This window comes from Varanus komodoensis, unplaced genomic scaffold (assembly GCF_004798865.1).
Source record: "Varanus komodoensis strain SLA01 unplaced genomic scaffold, ASM479886v1 scaffold22, whole genome shotgun sequence".
In the NCBI taxonomy this organism is placed as follows: Eukaryota; Metazoa; Chordata; class Lepidosauria; order Squamata; family Varanidae; genus Varanus; species Varanus komodoensis.
The window spans coordinates 13,652,577-13,672,336 of NW_025335606.1; the positions used below are offsets into that span (position 1 = coordinate 13,652,577).

At 38.6% G+C, this 19,760-nt stretch overlaps 1 protein-coding gene across 2 annotated transcripts in view; it reads right to left on the reverse strand.

Moving 5' to 3' along the window:
* Nucleotides 1-1,040: 1,040 nt before the first annotated feature.
* Nucleotides 1,041-19,760, reverse strand: part of ZFR (zinc finger RNA binding protein) — a 49,481-nt gene continuing 30,761 nt past the window's right edge. Inside the window, exons 13-20 of one of the 2 annotated variants that reach the window (XM_044431124.1) lie at nucleotides 17,908-18,113; nucleotides 16,459-16,609; nucleotides 14,312-14,453; nucleotides 9,797-9,894; nucleotides 8,875-8,970; nucleotides 4,149-4,260; nucleotides 3,912-4,009; nucleotides 1,041-2,462 (exon numbers count right to left, since the gene is read on the reverse strand). In XM_044431124.1, the coding sequence (XP_044287059.1) occupies nucleotides 2,283-2,462; nucleotides 3,912-4,009; nucleotides 4,149-4,260; nucleotides 8,875-8,970; nucleotides 9,797-9,894; nucleotides 14,312-14,453; nucleotides 16,459-16,609; nucleotides 17,908-18,113 (1,083 nt within the window). In that variant the 3' untranslated portion in view covers nucleotides 1,041-2,282. Of the gene's footprint in view, nucleotides 2,463-3,911; nucleotides 4,010-4,148; nucleotides 4,261-8,874; nucleotides 8,971-9,796; nucleotides 9,895-14,311; nucleotides 14,454-16,458; nucleotides 16,610-17,907; nucleotides 18,114-19,760 lie in introns of those variants that run through there. The other variant, XR_006414837.1, reaches the window with a different exon arrangement.

A 19,760-nucleotide genomic window follows, 5' to 3' on the forward strand; every position in this document is an offset into this window, starting at 1 on the left:
CCAATAACTGTGTGTGCATTCTTATACCAAGGGAAAGACAGGCAAAATCTTAAATAACCCAGGAACAGATGAAAATGACTTCAAGTAGTAACTACTTCCATCCTGTCATAACCAACAGTCCTAGAAAGAGGGTCATCTGACAAAGAGGTCATCTGACAACCTTAAGATGACAAGGAGATGCTGCCTGTCCGTAGGCTTGATAGGGCAAGTGCATCTTCAAGGCTCTTGATCTGTGCTAGAGGTATACTGCAAACTGAATTGTGGAGTTTATGATATGGAAGACATTTGAACTGCATATTTTCTGGGTTCTCCAGTCAATCAATTCACTATCAGCAGCAAAATGAGTGTAATGATCTGGCCTTTCACACTGCTCTGCTCTGAGGGGAATGGGTTTGCAATTTCTAAGTTTTCAACACTCAGAATCTAGAAAACATGCATTTGATGATCTGCACAATTGATACTAGATCAGCACAGGCTTCAAGTTTCCATGCAGCTGATGTTAAACTTATGCCCCCCTTCAAATATCTCACCGAAACTAACCTCTTTTCTAGCCTTAAACATGGAATAGCATTCTACATAAGAGATTTGGGCAGAAAATGAATGTAAATGTTTGGGCAATCATTTGGTTTTAATGATAACTTTTTTTTATAAAAGTCAGAGTTCTGCACTGCATTTTAGAAAATGCTGGACTCTCTCTGTAGCAGGAGAGGGCTTCTGGGCCTGCTGAGAATGGTAGGGGGCAGGGAAGTCAGCATGACACTGATGTCGCACCCATTCTGGATTTGATACATTTAGAGACAGATACAGAATTAGCAACAGTCAAAACATATTAACAAGTATTAGCTAGGCAGTCTCTAATGAATTAGGCCAGAAAAAAACTCAAATTGTTTTTAAAAAGTTAATCGGCGCTACAGTCTTCTATTTCTCAAGCCATTTTCGGAACATGACATCCTTAAATATATGCCTTAAAAACTAGCATGTGCCACTCAGACAGACTGAGGTATATGTCCCTGCTGTACAATTATCATTAAGTCATTGAATAGATTTTAGTCTTTATTTGTGTATTCAACTGTAGTGCTGTAACAATCACACCTGTGTACCAGAGCATACATCAACAGCCAGATGTAGACCTGAATTACACCACTGCTATAATAGTTAGCTGTTTGAAGGAGACATGAGCATACACCTTGGCCACAAATAAATTTCTGCAAATTTCTTTTATAGCCTTCAATTTACCATAAATATTGTTATTTACCTTCATTTTCATTTTACGCTTAAATGAAAATCTGTTAGTAATTTGGTTCAGGAACAGTGAAAGGAGCAATCCGGCAGGCACTGATATGGTAAACAACTATTTTTATTAAGAGCTAATGGCATTAGTACCATAGCAATAAAGCTCTCTGAAAGAATTAGCCTGCTCTCTTCAAATAGGGAAAATGCCCTTACATATTCAGCAAAATTTCAGAAAGTTATTTTTTGGCCTTGCTATGTCAAAGTCAATCAAAGACCTAGGCTTGAAACCTAAAACAATACTTTTTAAAAGCCCTTCTATTTAAAAACGTCATGCAATTTTTGATCAATTATGCAATTGCTAAAATGGGTGCAAATCCATACCGTATACGTTTAGCATTTATATTGCTAATGCATAACTAACAACAAACCTGATTAGAATAACACAAATCTGTCTTAATTACACCATTGCATCACTAGAGAGACAAATGCCATTAAATTGGCAGAAACATTTAATTGAATGCACTTAAATAGCAGGATAAGAGTGTGTTAACACTTCACATTTAGGAGAAATAATCCTGCAGCCCCACTTACAAAAAAGGGTTCTGCTATAAAATATTAAGCAAAGGAGGAACTGTATTTACCAATTCTAATACAAAGCAACTTACAGCTAGTGTCAAATGTAACTAAAAATTTTAAGCAGAATAGCAAAATACACAAAGCAACTGAAGCACATAACTCTGTATTAAATACAGTACAATTTAAGTACACAGTGTACCTGTTAATATAAAGAACAGAAAACAAGAGTTATATGTAAGAAATTGAAACAATGAAGGGTGGACTAAAAGAACAAAACTAAACAATACAGTTTCCATTTGTGATCTCTTTCCACCATAATTAGTCTGCACATCCTTAAAAATGTGTGAATGCCACACAAAAAGTAATTTCCTAAATTTTTGGGATGTATTTAAACAGACGTTAAGAAAAAAAGTCTGACAAATGGCCTCCATTATCACCTTTCTGTGTTAACACTGAGTATGCACATGTCTTTTTTAAAAGTTATCATAGTCTTTCTTGTCTTTCTTCCCTTCAGCTTCAAATCCATCGACACCATCACTGTCTCTTCTTCTTTTACGATTATTGTGGATATTGAAGCGTTGATTCATCTGGGGCAAAGGATCCATTCCTAGAACTTTGTGAATTTGACGGAATGCAAGGAGTCTCAATGCAAACTAGTAACAAACAGAAATGGGAAAAGTATGTCAGAATTACTACATTTCATTTTTCCAGAGTAGATATCTGTAAATATCTGTAAGACACTTTCAAACTCAAAACTGTATTTAAAACTATTAAAAGCTATAGATAGATACAACAGAAAACTGTACTACATTTTAGTTAACGATGTAGTTTCAAAATACCTGAATATAAACATTAATTTAATAAAGAAGCAAACAAGTCCCTTGGGCAGAATTTCCTCCAAAGGTTTTTGTTACGTTTCAATTGCATATTAGGGTGCAATCATAACTGTCACCCTCTGAACTCAGAACTATGGGCACCTTACACTGGGTGGCAGGAGCAAAGCAGCTAGACAGCTGATTTTGGCTGTCTAACTGCACAATTTCAGAGCAGAAGGGAAAGAGGCTGAAGCACCATCCTTTGGTGATACTGGTTCCCTCTCATCCTGGAGGGCCTCAACATATGCAGCCTTGGAGACACAGCCAGCATGGCTCTTTCTGTGCTGGCTGAGAGGGGAGGGAAGATATTACAAGTGCAGAGTCCCAGCTCTGATGTTGGAGTTCATTCTCTAAAAAATTCCATGGCCTCCAAGGTGCTGTCCAGGGCCAAAGGACTGCATGTCTGAGACTTAATAGTAGCATTTCCCTCTTTTTTGAGCCACTCTGCTCTTTTACTTGAAAAGCAGTAATTTATAAAAATAAAATATAAATAACATTTAAAATATAATGTATAAAGTAAGATATAGTTGGCAAGAAGTATGACTAACTTTCTCTCCACTCAAATACAGTGGTACCTCAGCTCATGAATGCCTCAGTTCACGACCAAATTGGGTCATGAACAAAAATTTCATAAAAATTTTGACTCAGGCCGTGAACTCCGCATTGGGTGGCGGCTGCGATCGTGCTGGGGGGGGGGGGGAGATGGCCAAGATCGCGCCCATCTTTCCTGCATGAGCGTGCCCATAATTGCGCCCATCTTTCCTGCAAGAGCAATCTCGGCCATCTCCCCTGCCCAGCACGATCGCGCCCGTCTCCCACCCCCCCACAGCATGCCTGCGATTGCTCCTGTCTCTCCCCCTACAGCGCTGGGATGACAGGCGCGATTGCGGTTGTGCTGGGGGGCAGTGAGATAGCTGTGCTCGTGCTCAGGGTGGGGGCGGGGAGATGGCCATGGATCTTTGTTGTTGTCACTTTGTTTCACATTTTTCTGATTTAAAAAATAGTTACAGAACGGATTAACCTTATTTAAATTGAACCTTATGGGGAAATTTAACTTGGGTCACGACCAATATGGGTCACAACCGGAGTCTTAGAACGGATTAAGTTCGTGAGCCAAGGTACCACTGTACTACTTAGTCTGAATGCAGCAGATTCACATTTCAGCTTATGGTCTACTTTTAAAGTTTTCTTTAAAAGTATTGTTATTTAGTTAGAACAATTAATTACCTGTGCACTTGACGTAATATCTTCACGTTGCTGATCTGTCATTAAAGCAAGAGTATCAAAAGGATCTTTTTCACAAGGGTCAAGAAGGCCTGGCCCTCCTGTAAGAAAGCAGGATAAACATTTTTACTAATTTCAGACAATTTTTATCATTTTATGAATAGAATAATGTATGAAATAAACAAACAGTACAGCTTAAAATGCTTCTACTTTCATGTGTAGACAAGGAATTAAACTTGCCTTTAAGAATGATTCCTGACGATATACACTCAAACACTCTTCTTAAGGCATCCCCAGGACTTTGTGGTCCAGTAGCACTGCTAATTGCCTTTTCTACTAATAATTCCATTGCCTTAAAAATAAAAAGAGAAACAAAAACATGTATTCAAAACATGAATTGCAGAATTCCATCCAGAAGTAATTGCTAACACCAAATAACTATTCAGTGGTAGTCTAGTAAAAACTTGTTAAAACCTGACAAAACTCTACTTTAAAAAGGCCTAACCAAACTCAAGTCTTGAATTCATTCATACCGCCATGCTTATCTCAATGGAAGCCAAAATACATTCTAGATTTTTTTATTTTTTATTGCACAAAATGTGCTCCGCCTCTACATGAACTAAAGAAATGTGTGTGGGGGCTGAAATCTGATGCAATATTGGTATGTGTATGAGATTATCTGGCATAGTATTTTTTAGGAACATTATACAAGAAATTGAATCAAAGGTTTGGATCCTATGTTGGCGTTCTGTGAAGGGAAGGGTTCCCTTTGTTCATGGAAGATACTTGATCCAATGGAGGTTCCGGCTGGTGGAGACTGGAAGTTTTAGCTTATTCTCCTTCCCCCCCCGCCCCCACCAACACCACCTCTCAGGCTGGCAGACCCTCTCAGAATAGATTTGGGGAGGGGGCCTAGGAAAATGTAGAGAGGACTCATAAAATTTCAAAATTCCAGGACCTGGGTGTGGGATGTGGTTAAGTGGTAAGCATTAGTGAAGGCCACCTAGCAAAGCCTGTTAAATTTTTGTTGTTGCCATTGTAGATTATGATGAAGGGCCTACACATTACAGAAAGTTTACTGAGTTATAGGGAAGTGAGCCGAGTGTTGAGGGCTTTGACTGAGCCCATTGTCATGGGTAAGATCACCACCTGCTGAGATTTAGATTGATGGTAGCTTTCTCACTTGAATGGGTGGGGGAACTATTAAGATTGCCCTGAAAGGCTTAATTGATCCAAATGGTATCCAAAGGGTTTGGGGGGATTTTCCAGCTGACAAGGCTGGCATGCCTGTCAAAGCCCTGACTGCACAGTGCAATGCAGAAATGATCCAGACAAGTGACATGATCACTGCTAAGCATCTCTGTTGGATAGCTCAGAGACTACTTGAGTGCATATGGAGGAAACTTCCCAGGGAATGCAAGAGAAACCTGGTATGGGTCTACAATTGGGTATAGGAATATAGAAACTGAGTGAGTCATAAGGGATCTCCTGGGTCATCTAGTCTGACCCCCAGCTCCACTCATGACATGCATATGCATATTTTGAGACAGCGAGGGCAGCAAAAACAATACCTCAATGCTTCTATTCAGTCTTCCCTTTACTGCCCAGTGGAGGTTTTCAAGGTTGTCTGCAGCTTATTACATTCTGGCCCCAGGGACTCTGGCTTGTTATAATATACCCGCTGGACATTTCCAGGGGAAAAAACCCTTGAATTTGCCAGGACTTGACCTCTAAAGCAGTTAGCTCTGTGGCGATATCCAAAGTACAGTCTGGTCCAGTTTTATTGGATCAGTTTCAGTTGGCACAGCTTGAGGATGTTTACAAGGTGTTTGGCCAGGTTCATGCAACCACCTCTGTACTGGATCATTGCTCCTTCTGGCTTATAGAGTCCAGCAAGGAGGGATAAATGGCCGGGCCAGGGAGGTGATTAATGCCTCGCTGTGAGTTGAAGTCGTTCCATGATGCCTTAAAGAGCTGGAGGTGAGACCACTTCTGAAGAAACCTTCCCTTGTCCCAGAAGATCTGTAACAACTATAGACTGGTAGCAAATCCTACCCAGGGCAAGGTTCTTGAGAGGGTGGTTGCCTCAATTCCACACACTCTTGGATGAGACTGAGTATCTCGTTCCATTTCAGTCAGAATTTTGGCCTGGTTTTGGCACAGAAACAGGCTTGGTTGCCCTGTAGAATGACTTATGCCAGGGAGAGAAAAGGGGAATTCCACCCTGTTGATATGTTTGGAACTCCCAGAAGCTTTTAATATTCCCAATCATGGTATCCTTCTGGGATGACTGAGCTGGAGACTCTGCAGTGGTCCTATTCCTGCTTCAACGGTTAAGGCAACTGTTCTGTCCCCTATCTGACATCTACATGAAACCACTGAGTAGTGTCATCTAGTGTTTTGGAGTGCATTGCCATCAGTATACTGATGACATGCAGCTTTATTTCTCCTATTCATTGTGAGCAGCTGAGGCTGTGGCTGTGCTAAACTGGTGTCTAGCTGTGACAATGGACTGGATGAGGCCTACCAGACTGAAACTCAATCCAGACAAGACAGAGATACTAATAGTAGGTGGTATCTTTAACTGGATGGAGAGTGTTCAACCTGTTCTAGATGAGGTAACACTCCCCTTGAAGGAAGCAGGTTTATAGCTTGGGAGTGCTCCTCAATCTAACTTTCTCAGTTCAGGCTCAGGTGGCATTGGTGACACGGAGTGCCTTCTAGAAGCTTTGGCTGGTGGCCCACCTGTGCCCTTACCCAGACAGGGATAACCTGGCTTCAGTAATCCATTCTCTGGTAATCTCTACATTAGATTACTGCAATGCAGTCTATGTGGGGCTGTCCTTGAAGATGGTTCAGGAACTGTGGCTGGTGCAGAATGTTCAAGCCAGATTAATAACCAGGACCTATAGGACCAAACTTGTAAGTCTGGTTTTGGCCCACTTGTACTGACTGCCTGTATGTTTCTGGGCCCAATGCAAGATGCTGGTTTGAACGTAAAAAGCCCCACATGGCTTAGGACAATACCCATTGGAGTGCCTCTGTCAGCTGCAACGTACTACACTCAACCTCTGGGGCCTTCCTTCAAGTGCCAACTCCAACAAGAGGAGGGCTTTTTTTGTAGTGACCTCACATCTATGAAACCACTTCCCCAAGGCAGTCCAGCTGGTGCTAAATCTGTAATCTTCATGTTAAGATGGCCCTCTTCTCTGAGGCCTTTAAAGACTTACCTGGCTACTCAGAGACCTGAGGGGGATTACCCATTCCAGGTGTTTTGCAGAGTCATTCCTTGCTATTGTCTGTTTTTACTAGTTGTAATGTTTTTTTGTAAGTTTATTACATGTTATTTTCAAAAACTATTTTTATTATATTTTTATTTTCTGGTTTTATAGTTTTTTGTATACTGCTTAGAGAGCTTTGGCTATGTGGCAGTATAGAAATGAAATTAATAATAGTAGTAATAATAGAAACTTCTATGGAGCTCAGCTAACACTCACTCTGAATTTCTGCAATGGACAGAACTCTAAAAAATCTAAAAGATATGACTTAAAATGAGTATTAGCCATCTGGGATGCCCACCTAGAGTGAAATGCAGTATCAGATGGGTATACTTCTACTCTTGCAATGGGAAGTTTCCCTTAATATTGGTGATCTCCAAAACCATCACAGCAGATTTCTGAAGGTACCTAGTGGGGAGTGGCTATAAGAGGAAGAGGAAATCAACTGTTCTCTTTTCCCTGACAGAAACCCTTCCATTAACAGGACAGTTTTATTGGATACCATTCTTGGATTATAGCCACAGTACAAATACCCAGGTTTGGCCATAACATTGCACAGGGCTTCTTCAGCAAGATCCCTGACTTTCAGAAGCAGCTGCTTGTGTAAGAAAGGTTGTTGGGAAAAGGAGTGCCTGAAAAGTACAGACACTTCCATTGATGCATGCATGTGGTACATTATATGGAAATGTACATGAAGCCTTTTGATTTCTGTACTATATCCTCAAGCCCTGATATATACATTATAGACATCAGTATCAGGGTGATAACTAATGATGAGGCACTGACAGGCAAGAAACATGCTGTGTCAAAAAGCAACACCTTCTTATAAGCAATTTAAAACATAATGTTGAACCCGTTTTATCCCTTTTGCATAGCTGTCTTTCTCCTCACCTCTACCATACTCCAAATGTATAGTATACTTTTTAAAAAAGCCTTTTTTGTCCTAATGCTTTAGAATGGGGTGGTCCAAATGAGGCTGGGAGCTGCATGTGGCTGTTTGAGTTTATTCTGTAGGTTGCCACCTACTGCGGGCAACTGCTTGCAGCTCTTAAAACACCTGACATTGACCGTATATGGCTCTTCCATTGAGCAAGTCTGGCTACCCCTGCTTTAGCAGGTAAAACTTCAGTGAATTAAGCCAGAAACAAACTGGTGCATTTTATGCAATACTCTTCTACATGTATTAACATAGCTTTGACTCTCCATGCATATACACGGATGTTTTCCTACCGCAATTCCTGCAGCCTCTTGTGTTACCATGAAGCTGCTGGGGTTGGAGAACCCTCCAAAACCCAGATCACTATTGCTGGAAATTAAGAGATCTCCTCTTGCCTTTCTGCAAACTCAAGCTATTGCTATGACGCATAACAGCTACTTAAACTGGTCACAGATTTCCAAAGTTGCAAAGGTATTTCATGTATGATTATGGGGAAAGAATCATGAGATCCTTTACTATATAACCTCTCTCTCATAGGTGTCACTTTAAAAAAAAAAAATATTTAGAAGCATTTTGTTTTGTGCTGATGTTATGATCCTGCCATTTCTGAAACCAATTAACAGTTTCAAGAAATTAAGTAAATTAAGTTAATATGCAGAAGCAGGGAGTACATTTGGGAGGTAATACAGCAATGGAAATCCTGATATTTAACACATAACAATATAGTTGAGGCTTTAAAAGCACTACTTACCCAGCTTGGAAAGTCAGACCAAGTAGGAACTCGCTGACAGAGATCACGAAGAATACGTATGATAATGACACAGGACTGCAGACCATTAGCTCTAGCCTTGAGATCAACACAAAATCAAGTTAATCAATCCCAGCACCAATAGAAAAGGAGGCCTCTTAGAAAAGCTAAAACACCACTGTTCAATGGAAGCTCAGACACAGAAAAGAAACAAGCTATTTGAAAGCATTCCAGGAGCTGCCATTTACAGAAGCATTTTATGCCAAGGTTAGTAACTTAACAAGTCAAGGTGCACAGGTTATACAAGACTAATATCCCTTGAATTCCTGCACACTTTGACCTACAGTTCATTGGTAACAGCAAATACAATTATCTTCCTAAAATAGAAATACAAAAGTAAAGAGCTAACAAGTAGAGAGACTGAAAGGCTATTGGGAATCTGTTTGGTTTCTTTGTTGTGCCTTTGCTGGAATGCAAAGTCACTGAACCAAATAGTTTCTCACCTTTCATTCCCTACACTTAATGAGCTTAAAGAAATAAAGGGTAAAAATCTTACATCTAAAAATACAAAGCTTTAAACACATGTTCTGTTATTTAAAGCAAAGTTACTCTGCAGCCTTATGGAATACATTACAAATACAAAACATACGTTTCCCCCAAAGTGAGTCAAATGTTTAACTTTACTATCTCAATGTCCAAAAAACAAGTTGATGTCAAATTGGCAAGAACTGCATAAAGCAATTCTTCTACATGGATCTTCCAAGATTAAATCATTCCCCCCCTAGTTATTTAATTTTATATATGTGTACAAATATATTTACTATGGGTAACCTTGGGTTTTTCCACATAGTTTAACATCCAACCGAACAACCGAACTACTCTCTCTCATAAGGCTACAAGAAGGAAGTAAAATGATGTTCCGAACCTGGAACCACTTAGCGTGGCGTAGAGCAGCCAGAGCGTCAAGGCATTTTTGCCTGTCCAAGACGTCCGGTGGGTCTTTCACCATACCCGAGGTTACATCTAAAATGGATTGAATTGGCAAAATGCAGTGAGGAATGGGTGTTTGACCAGGTGAGCAAGACACTTCCTTAAAATAGCTTCCATGTCACACATGCCATTTATATTGTAATCCCTGTCTCCAATGTATTAGTATTCAAGAATATCCCTTAAACTGTGTAATATCATTGAGCCCAATATGAAAGACAACCAAGAGCATAATACATGGTTTGCTCTCAGTCTTATTTTTGCACCCAACTATTTACGAAAAAAAAAAATCTTCTGGAAAATGAATTTTCCCCTAAAATTAAAATGTTGAAGGAAGAATGGTTGGACACAGTGCACCAGCACAGGAAACACAAGACAGAAGGAACACAAAAATCCACTTGAATGAAGGAGAAGTTAGAACAAACTGTGAGCAAAATCAATAGTGAAGTTCTCTTGTGCGAGTCCCACTGAAATGAATGGGAATTTGTATTTAGCGCCCATTCATTTTAATGAAACTTGTGCAGAAGAACTTCCCAGTGGATTGTGCCCCCCGTTTGTCATGACAACTTAAAATGGCCACATGCTACCTCAAATATAGTCCTAGTTAATGGGTCAAATTCTTCTTGAGTACTCGACCCATGATATACTTGAATACCTTACATGAATGCAAGGTACAAATATATTTATAGAAATAATCCAGATTATTTGTTTTCATAGAATAAGAAAGAATGTGAAATGTTCTGTAAAATTTCACATCAAGAGCTTCTGTACATTTTCAGATTTCTTAAACTCCTTAGGCTCCTACTGCATCAAGGTGCATGCTATGTATATCCATCCCAATTTCATCCAGAAGGATACCAAGAAAAAGCTAGAAAAAGAGGTCTTAGAAGAAGAAACAGAGGAAGAACTAAAACCATGAACACAAGCAACAGCAGTGTGGTAGAAAGAAAAACACCACATTTTGTAAACTCTTATTTTCTAAGCAATGATTATGTCACTTACACTGTGTTTATGTATGGGGCAGCAGTAACTTTTATAGCTGATTAACTGCCTCTGAATCGGTAACTGTTGATCATCACTAAAGGGTATTTTTAGCTACTTTTTTGCCAAAATAAATTTGCTGTTACAATAAATGTTTAATGTGCCATGTGGAATAATGCAATCAGATTTTGTCTGGATTATTCAGCAGACAGGACTGAACGTTAAAATGTGATCTAATATAAGCAAACATACTAGTAACAGCAAATCAAAGACTCATGAAACACACCAACTAGAAAAAGAATATAAGCCATAAAATAAATTTGGATTTATGAGTCTTACACAAACATTTTAGCGATGGGAGTTATGTGATTTTTTTACACAGTGACTTTACAAGCTATACCAATACAGCAAAGTGAAGAATGAGTCACATAAGTGAGAGATTTAAAAGCAAATGAAAGACATTATTGTATCAAGGGAAAGGAGAGTAAAATTTAAAGAGGAAAGAGTCAACTGAGGCCAAGGTCAGCAGTATGATTTGAAAATTTATACATTTAAAGTTTAAAATAGCTTGTGAGAGCAAGCTCTTTGTTCCATACCAGCTTTTTATATTCTCATGAAAATACCTGCATACAAATAATTTTAATGACTTCAATTTTTCAAATATGGAAGTCATGAATCATTTTTAAAGATAACAATACTAAACATTTGCATTTCAAAGAACTACTTAAAATAGAAGCAATGATCAAAAGAGACCCATATATAATTAACAAGCAAGACTAAGGGTGTGATCCAGCTCCATTAAAATTAATGACAGTTTTGCAATTGACCTCAGTGGGAGATCAATTGTACCCCCTATGAATCAACCTTGAAACTTAAAGCCATCAGAAGATGCCAAAGCAGCTACAGAAATTGGGAAGACATCTGGGCTGGATATTGATTAAAGAGTTGTATGTGTGGATTTTTGCATCTGTTTTAAGACTCCAAGTGGATTAACCCCTTAAAGACTAGTCTTAATAAATAAATCAAAGCCCAATACCCTGTTAGCTTCAACCAGATTATTTTTCTTGCATTATTTAAATAAGGGGTTAATCTTCAATAAGACATGCTGTGTCCACACTATTGCATTATTAAAAAGTTAACAGGTATGCCATGCTCTTTAAATTCCAGATGTGGATTAAGAATTACCCAGTCAACTATTTCAAAGCTAGTGTGAACACTGCTTAAATCTAGGAAGACGGAGAGAGAGACAGAGAGACAGAGAGAGACAAAGACAAGAAAAAAAGACAAAACACAAAAGTAACAGTAAATGCTAGGACTATGCAACCAAACCCCCTCTGTTCAAATATGGCAGGTGTGACACTGAGCTTTAGAAAACCTTGGTCAAAAATCCTTCCGATGTCTTGGCAGCAATCCCTGACAGGATCAATTGTCTCTGTTAGAAGGCTTTGGACAGGGGCTAATATGCTAAAGATAAAAAACATAAACACAGAAATATACTTTGCTGAAGAAACACAGTCCACAGCATATGTTAGAGCACTTTTACTGTTATATCCAGCGTAAATCCAGCAAAATTAATTGATAGATGCACAAAACTGTAAAGCAAAATTCCTACATGGTTAACAGTTTTGTGTTTACCTTCTCTTCTTTTCCCCTCCCTTTCAGTTTGAAACTGAATAGGATTACATAGGATTAAGGTGTCATTCAATTCTATCAGAAAATGGAAGTACATTTATTTAAAATTGGGTTCTTCCAGCAAAGCCTTCCTTGCCACCTGAATTCAACTCCCAAAAGCCAGCTAGATTCCATCAACCGTGTTAAGACACCGAGCATTATGAGCTGCAGTAAGAGCATACCATTCTTTGCAGCAATCCTCATAAAGCCTTGTCTACTGCAAATCTGCAGGTTTATACCACTGCATACACATTTCAGAGGTAAATGTTTTTGCATATTCATTTTAAGCTGCTCAGTGTCTTGAGGAAATTATTCAAAATAAACGCTTTGCTTCCCTCAATGTAATACATAGCAAGTGAATCAAATTTAGAATGGCAACTCTAATTCTAGCTTGGGTCAGACAAAAATAAAGCTTTGCTTTCTTTTAAAGACAGAGAACAATTTTTTCTAGTGATCAGATAATCTAGTTATGGTCAAATTAATTTGTTTTGCAACAGGGGAAAAGTATCAGGTTCACATTTAAAATAAGTAATATTTGCTTTTATATCAATAATGTTTATTTCAGCTAAATCTTTGAAAGTTGCATACAACCAAATATTATTCTGTTCGTTGGTAAAGATGAATAATAATCTGAACTCATGGCAATTAAGCAAAGATATTTAGGTTATAACATAATTTAAAGCCCAACAGTATTATGTAAACTTTATCATGTAGTTCACATAAACCATTATGCTTCAGGAAAGAAAAATCTTACATGTATTGATCTTCAAGCTTTGTTTTCTTTAACACAGAGCTTGTTTCTAGAGTAACTACATATGATTACCAAAAGGTTAATGCTGAGAATCATGGCTGTGTGTACGCACACACACGTAAGTGAACACACATGCACATGCTCTCTCTCTCCCCACTGATTATTAAGAACTTTGCTACAGCCTTACATTCCATGCTGTAGTTTCCTAACCAGTAATATCACTGTGTCTGACAAAAAAAAACTTTTTGCAACCACAAGATGAAAGAAAACAAAGTTCATTTTATCTGATCCATTGACAGAGCCAACTTACTGCAGACATTAAATTATCATGCTTGCTGGCTTAAAAACAGTTGTAGCTTTCAAAGAATAACAGAAGAGACCCTAAAGCAACACTGCTGGCACAAGTAGAATTGCACAGATCATAAATACATAGTGGCTTTAAAAGTTCCAACATCTACTTTAACTGACTTCAGCTATCTCTCTTTACTATAACACACTGCATGTGTACTGTTCAATTAAAGCACTCCAATCAATACCAGGAGGTCCATGTATTGCACTCCAGACCAGAAACCAACCTCAAAAAACTGGGAAAAATAAACATCTTGTTCCAGCAAAGCCAGAATAACTTTGAATATGAACATAAATTGTAAAATTATAGATTATATGCAACAAAGCCAGGTAAGTGATGGCACAACTGATTCAGTTTCGGCACATATTATTACCTGATATAATTTCTCCTTTAGGAAGGACGTATCCTGGATGATCGGTTTTTAAGTATTTGCCATACAGTATTTACTTTTTTCAAAGAAATGGAGTTTAGCTCATGAAAAAATACACTTTCCAGAAATTTGAGGTTGTTGAGTGCAGTGAATAAGTCTAAAGTAAGAAGTGTTTTGGAAATATACACTCTAACAAGACTGGTTGATGACTGAATTGCCTTTCAATGTATTACACATGCCAGCATGTTGCCTTCCAGGACTTAATGCCATCATACAACAGAATTAATGCTTATGTCAACCAAAACAGAACATCTTTTAACAGATTTCGAACCTCCATCCCTCATGTTCTCTTCCCGAATTACTGGTGATGTCAACGTGATGGTCACTTGCATTTTTGGTTCCACACATGAATTCAGGATGATTGCTGCTTCTTGTACAGCACACTTTATTTCATATTTCTCAGAGCTTATTACCTAAATAAGGAAAAATATGAAGCATCTACTACACTTTTTCAGAAAGAAGGAGAAGGTAAAAAGACTAACCCACAATATCTAGTGACTTAATACTAGTTGCTTGGAGTCTGGGTATACCATGTAACCTCTTGTCTGGAAGGGGCCACATTCCTAACTGAACTCTGAATTAGTGCATGCTCTGCAACACATACATGGTATTTTGGTCATGCTGCCCCCTTCCCCACACACCCACACATATCTATCAACTTTGTTAACACCTTGTTCATATGTTGAACAGGACTGTTAGGAATCAAAGTAGTTGTTGTAAGTGTTTTCTTCTAAAAGCAAGGGATTCCAATTTGGATTGGGGCTATACTGGAAGAGAGTGTAGAGGTTAGACCTTTCCCTTTATACTGCAGGGGCCCCCCAATTCAAATTATACACCCCAAGCTGCTATGAAGTTGTGGAGGTGGTTAAACATATAAATGTACAGTAATGTGTGCCAGATTAGTAGCAGTTTCAAAGTGGGCAGAAGCAAGTATGCAATCTGGATTATAGCCATAGCATAGGGTAAGACACTCCCCCAAATCCAAATCAAGTATAAGTACAGCTGTTTTTGGTTGAAAATATGTTGGAAGGTCCAATCACTGATTTCTTATGTAACATCTAATAAGCTAGTCCACACAGCTTAAACCAGAATAATTTTTTCTGCTGCTATTGCTAAAATGGACCACCCCAGCTATCCTAGCAGAATATTGAGAATTTATTCTGAAGTAGGATTTTCCTCAGCCTCTCTCTCTCGTCAGTCTCATTTTCAAGAATAGCAAAACCATAATGCAAAAACACATCACTCTGACTGCCTACCAACAGCCTGTTCTGGCTTCCCTTCTGTAAAGAAAAGAATGAGGATCTAGCCATTTGAAGAATGCATGGAAGCTCACATAATTTCTTCAGAAGCCAATCCACAAGTACAAAATGTTAGACTGAAAACATTTTGTCCATTCTTTTGCTTCTATAGCAGAACAATACTTTTGCTCCCTGCACAAACTTGTTTTGAACATTCTCTTTAGTTCACTGTTGCTGTTTTGATATGAGCTGTAATCCTAACAAAGATGTCGCTGTTCTTGTTATGTGCCATCATATCTGACTTATGGGAACCCTATGAATGAAAGCCCTCCAAATAAGAAAGACAAATGCCTGCAAAAAGGAAGTTACCATATTCAAACATAAGGGAGTTGATTTCGTCATAAAACCAATAGTTTTACATTTGTGCACTGAGCATGGATATCCAAGTAAAACTGGGATAGAACTTTCATGGAACACTAAATTAATTCCCTTTAATACCAAACTTGGACAGTCATGCTTGGAAGTGAAATAAGACTAACCAAGATAAGGTAGTGGTTTCTGTAAACTCCAAGGTCTACCCAGAATCACATATTCAGTATGTGATTTTTATATTTTTTAAAAGCTATTTTGAAAAACAGCCCACCAAGAACCTATCATCTTTCACCATCTATGGAATATTGAGGAAATCGGGGATGGGGAGAGGAAAATAGGGGATAAGGGAACAATTGGTCTCCTTGAGCCCCTATGAATTTATAGTATCTTGGAGGGGGACCTTAGCAGATGAGCACTGTGAGATAGTCACTTTCTGTGGTTTATTTTGAGGTGGGACCACAAGAGGTGGAAGAAAGAAGGGCATTTCCCATTCCTATTCTCCAGACTTTCAGTCTGCAACATCATTCTCTGGCACAGAATCCTTTACAACCCAATAGGGGAAGATTGCTGGGGAGTTGAAAAAGGGAGTACAAATCTCACTGGAAGCCTGAATGGGAGCACCCGTGTCCCATTGGTGGTGATATGTTATAATGCAGTTGTTTTTTCAGGTCCCTACTCATATTTTGAAAGCAGTTCGTAACTAATCCACCTTCTGAAAAGTATATTAGCACATTCAGGAAGCGTGACTGGCAGAACACTGGGTTAATCTTTACAAATTTCACAGACCAAAGTTCAAAACCATACATACAGCAAGTTGTTTTGGTAGACTTTCAGCAATACGACTTAGCAGTGTCTTAGTCGGTTTCTCTGCACAAAGCAAGACAAGGTTGACATTTCGGTCTCCCCTCAGAAGTAAACCCTTAGCCAACACTCCCACTCGCAAGACGCCTTTCAAAGCTCTGTAAAAAAATGGAGTTACAGAGGCAGTTATTTCAAACTTTAATCGTTAGTCCAAGAAAGCAATCATATTTTAATAAATGGTCTCAAGATGTAATACTCTAGACCCATTGTCTCCAAACTTTTTAAAGCTGTCGCCCTTTCCTCTTGGGTGACAACCCTAATGCCCCCACACTTCTTTCTATTATGTCTCTGGCTCTACCGCAAATTTTAAACCACCAGTTACTGCCCCCCTGGGAATCACTGTTCTAGACCTTTACTGGAGCTTTAGGTACTGTGTCATTCTGTATGTGAATCGCAGTGCAGATTTTGCACTATTATGTCCTGTTGGATCAGAACAATAGCCCATCTAGTTCATCATTCTGTTCCCACTGTGGCCAACAGGTGGCTTTTGAAAGTCCACAAACCGGACATAGCATAACACCTTCAGCTCATGTTCACCAACAATTACTATTCAGATATAAACTACCTCCAGTACTTGAGATAATTCCTAGTTGTTCATAGTTTTAATCTGTCTAATCCCATTTTAAAACTGTCACTGCATCTTGTGCTAGCAAATTCACTGTATGATGGAATACTTCATTTTTTCAATCTGGAATCTCACACCAAATTTTGCATTTGTGAAGAACACATGCCCCTGGGGGGGAAATGCTAATCAACCAGCATAGTGACAAGTTTGCTCAACCGATAGGTGCTTTCAGCAATGGGTCGGGTTCTGGACTGTGTTCTTTCCCACCTTCTAGAATAGAGCAAAACTATTTGTTTCAGCCTGCAAATTCCACCGTTCTGCTGAAGTACCTTTTCCCTTGAAGTACACAAGGGCAATTGTTTTTGCTTTTGCATTCTAGTGGCTACTTCTGGAGTGTACTTGTCCAAAAGGAAATCTTTCATTGGCAACCAGTGATTCAATATTCTTAGCACTGGATCTCATGGTACAGAGTCTGAAGGTCATAGTAAATGAGATCCCAGATAATAGGCTATGAATTTCCTGGGCAGTGTCACAGGCAATTGACACAGTGCTACCATAAGCAACCTCTAGTGTAATGCTCATAGTATAAGCTAATGTGATGGGTTTTCCAGTAAAATCTGTTGCACCATCTTTCACTACTGGTATTAAGCTAAAGGTCGCTTATGTAGCTTGTGTAAATGTAGTGGTCCAGTTGCTGCCCCAGGAATTCAAGAAAGTGTCATGAAGTAAAGGACAAATCATGGCTGCATTTCATCTTATTCTTTATCCAAACGCAATGACTATTGGTAAGTCTCTGCAATGCAGAACAAGGGACATATATACAGAACATACCTGTCCTTAGTGCCTTCTTTTTTATCATCCCCTTCCTTGTTCTTGCTTTTCTCATTGTCAGTCATATTATCAGATACAAGTTTCAGTGCACGCTCAGTGATAGAAACTATCTTTTGAACTGCTTGGAGTTCCTCTTCTGTTGGATAGATCGCTGCATGTTTGGTCATTACATAACGGTCATCTGATGAATCTGGTCGACGCAAAGGCTGCATGGAGAATTTTCAATTATGTTTACTAATATATTTTGCATTTTACTGCTTTTTGTGCCACACTATTCTATTACCCCAAGGTTATTTTAACAAAGCCTAAAGAAAAGAGCTACTAGATAAATTTAAACACTTAAAATCAAGGAAGAAGTAGCTGTTATCTGTCTTCCACAAAAACTACTTATCAGAGGCAATATTCCAACAAGCTCTCCCTGCTTTGACAAAAAATGAAGTAATAAAGACTAGGTAAGGGAGGCTTTCACATAACGGTTCAAATTCAAAAGGTGTAAGATATAGGAATTTGAACCAGACTTTCTATAGAATCATGACTGTTTAGTCTTATTTATACTAATCAAATGGCACAAGTAGAGATTCCAGGTTTAAACCAAGACTGTAGGAAATGAGAGCAGAGCTACTTGATCTACAACTCTAGAAGTCACTGAAGAGAAAAATACTTTCAGTTCTAACATTTCAAATTACTAGCCTGAATAGCACAGGTCAAAACACCAAAAATAAACAAGGAAGTAATCAAACAGATTAGACACCTTACTCCCTTTTTACACTCTGATTCCTACTTCAGGCTAACAGTTTAAATGGTAGAATTTCTTCGTAAAAGTGTTTATATTTTTCATTAATAGTAAAAGGATGCATTTCTGGTGGCTGAAAAAAAAACTTTTGTTAGACAAATGCTGTGTTTAAAAACCTGAAACTCATTTCTTTAAACGTATGACTGAGTTCAATGAAGACCATTCTGACGTAAATAAGCATACTATCGAAGTCCTGCTGCAAATAAATTTTAGTTTTTAAGGTGCCAAAGTTCATTCTCCTCAAGAAATTATTCATTTTTTCTTCATTTCTATAAAGGTTTCTCATTCAGAAAATTAAAACCAGAAAATTAAAATGAACAGTTATAAAGAAATTGCGTCCATTTGTACACTGTGTATCTTTCTCTAAGAACTGAAAAATGAAGCCCAGACTTACAATGGTAATCCCATTTACTTGAGAACAACACTGTCCAGTTATCTAATGAGAATGCCCCCATCTGGAATCTTCAGTCTACAAATCATCTGTTTTAGGGGATGCTCCTCTTTTAATTGTAAACTATTCTAGAAAAAACTTGGTAACATGGGTGGATTCTGAGAGACTTTTCACAGATCTATCATTGGACCTGAATTTCTTAAGCTTTTGGGGGGCTGTGTGAACCTGCATACTGAATATCTTTTTCAAAGCTAAGTGTCTCTTCAAACATTGACCTTCTGTGTCAGGAGTCAAGCAGAGAACAGTAAAAAAAACTCCCTATTTTCTATCCTCAGAACTGAAATCTGAAATGGAAGCAGCGGTTGTTCTTAGAGCCAATAAATGTACTGCCAGCAGATATAAAATTTAGGATATCTGAAAGACATCAGGCACTGTGTTAAGTCTAGAACATATGCTGTCAACCATGAGTAATACTTGTGGGAGCAGTAGAAATGTTTAGAATTAGTCCATCAGAAATTTTCTGAGAGGAGGCAGAAACAGATGCTAAGACACCAGGACAATGCTGCCTTGTCTAAGCTATGTCCCCTTTACTGGCTGTGCCCTTAAAATGCAGTTGGCACAAGTACAGGAGACAGATCCCTGAGAATTTGCCAGTGAAGACAGCATTTT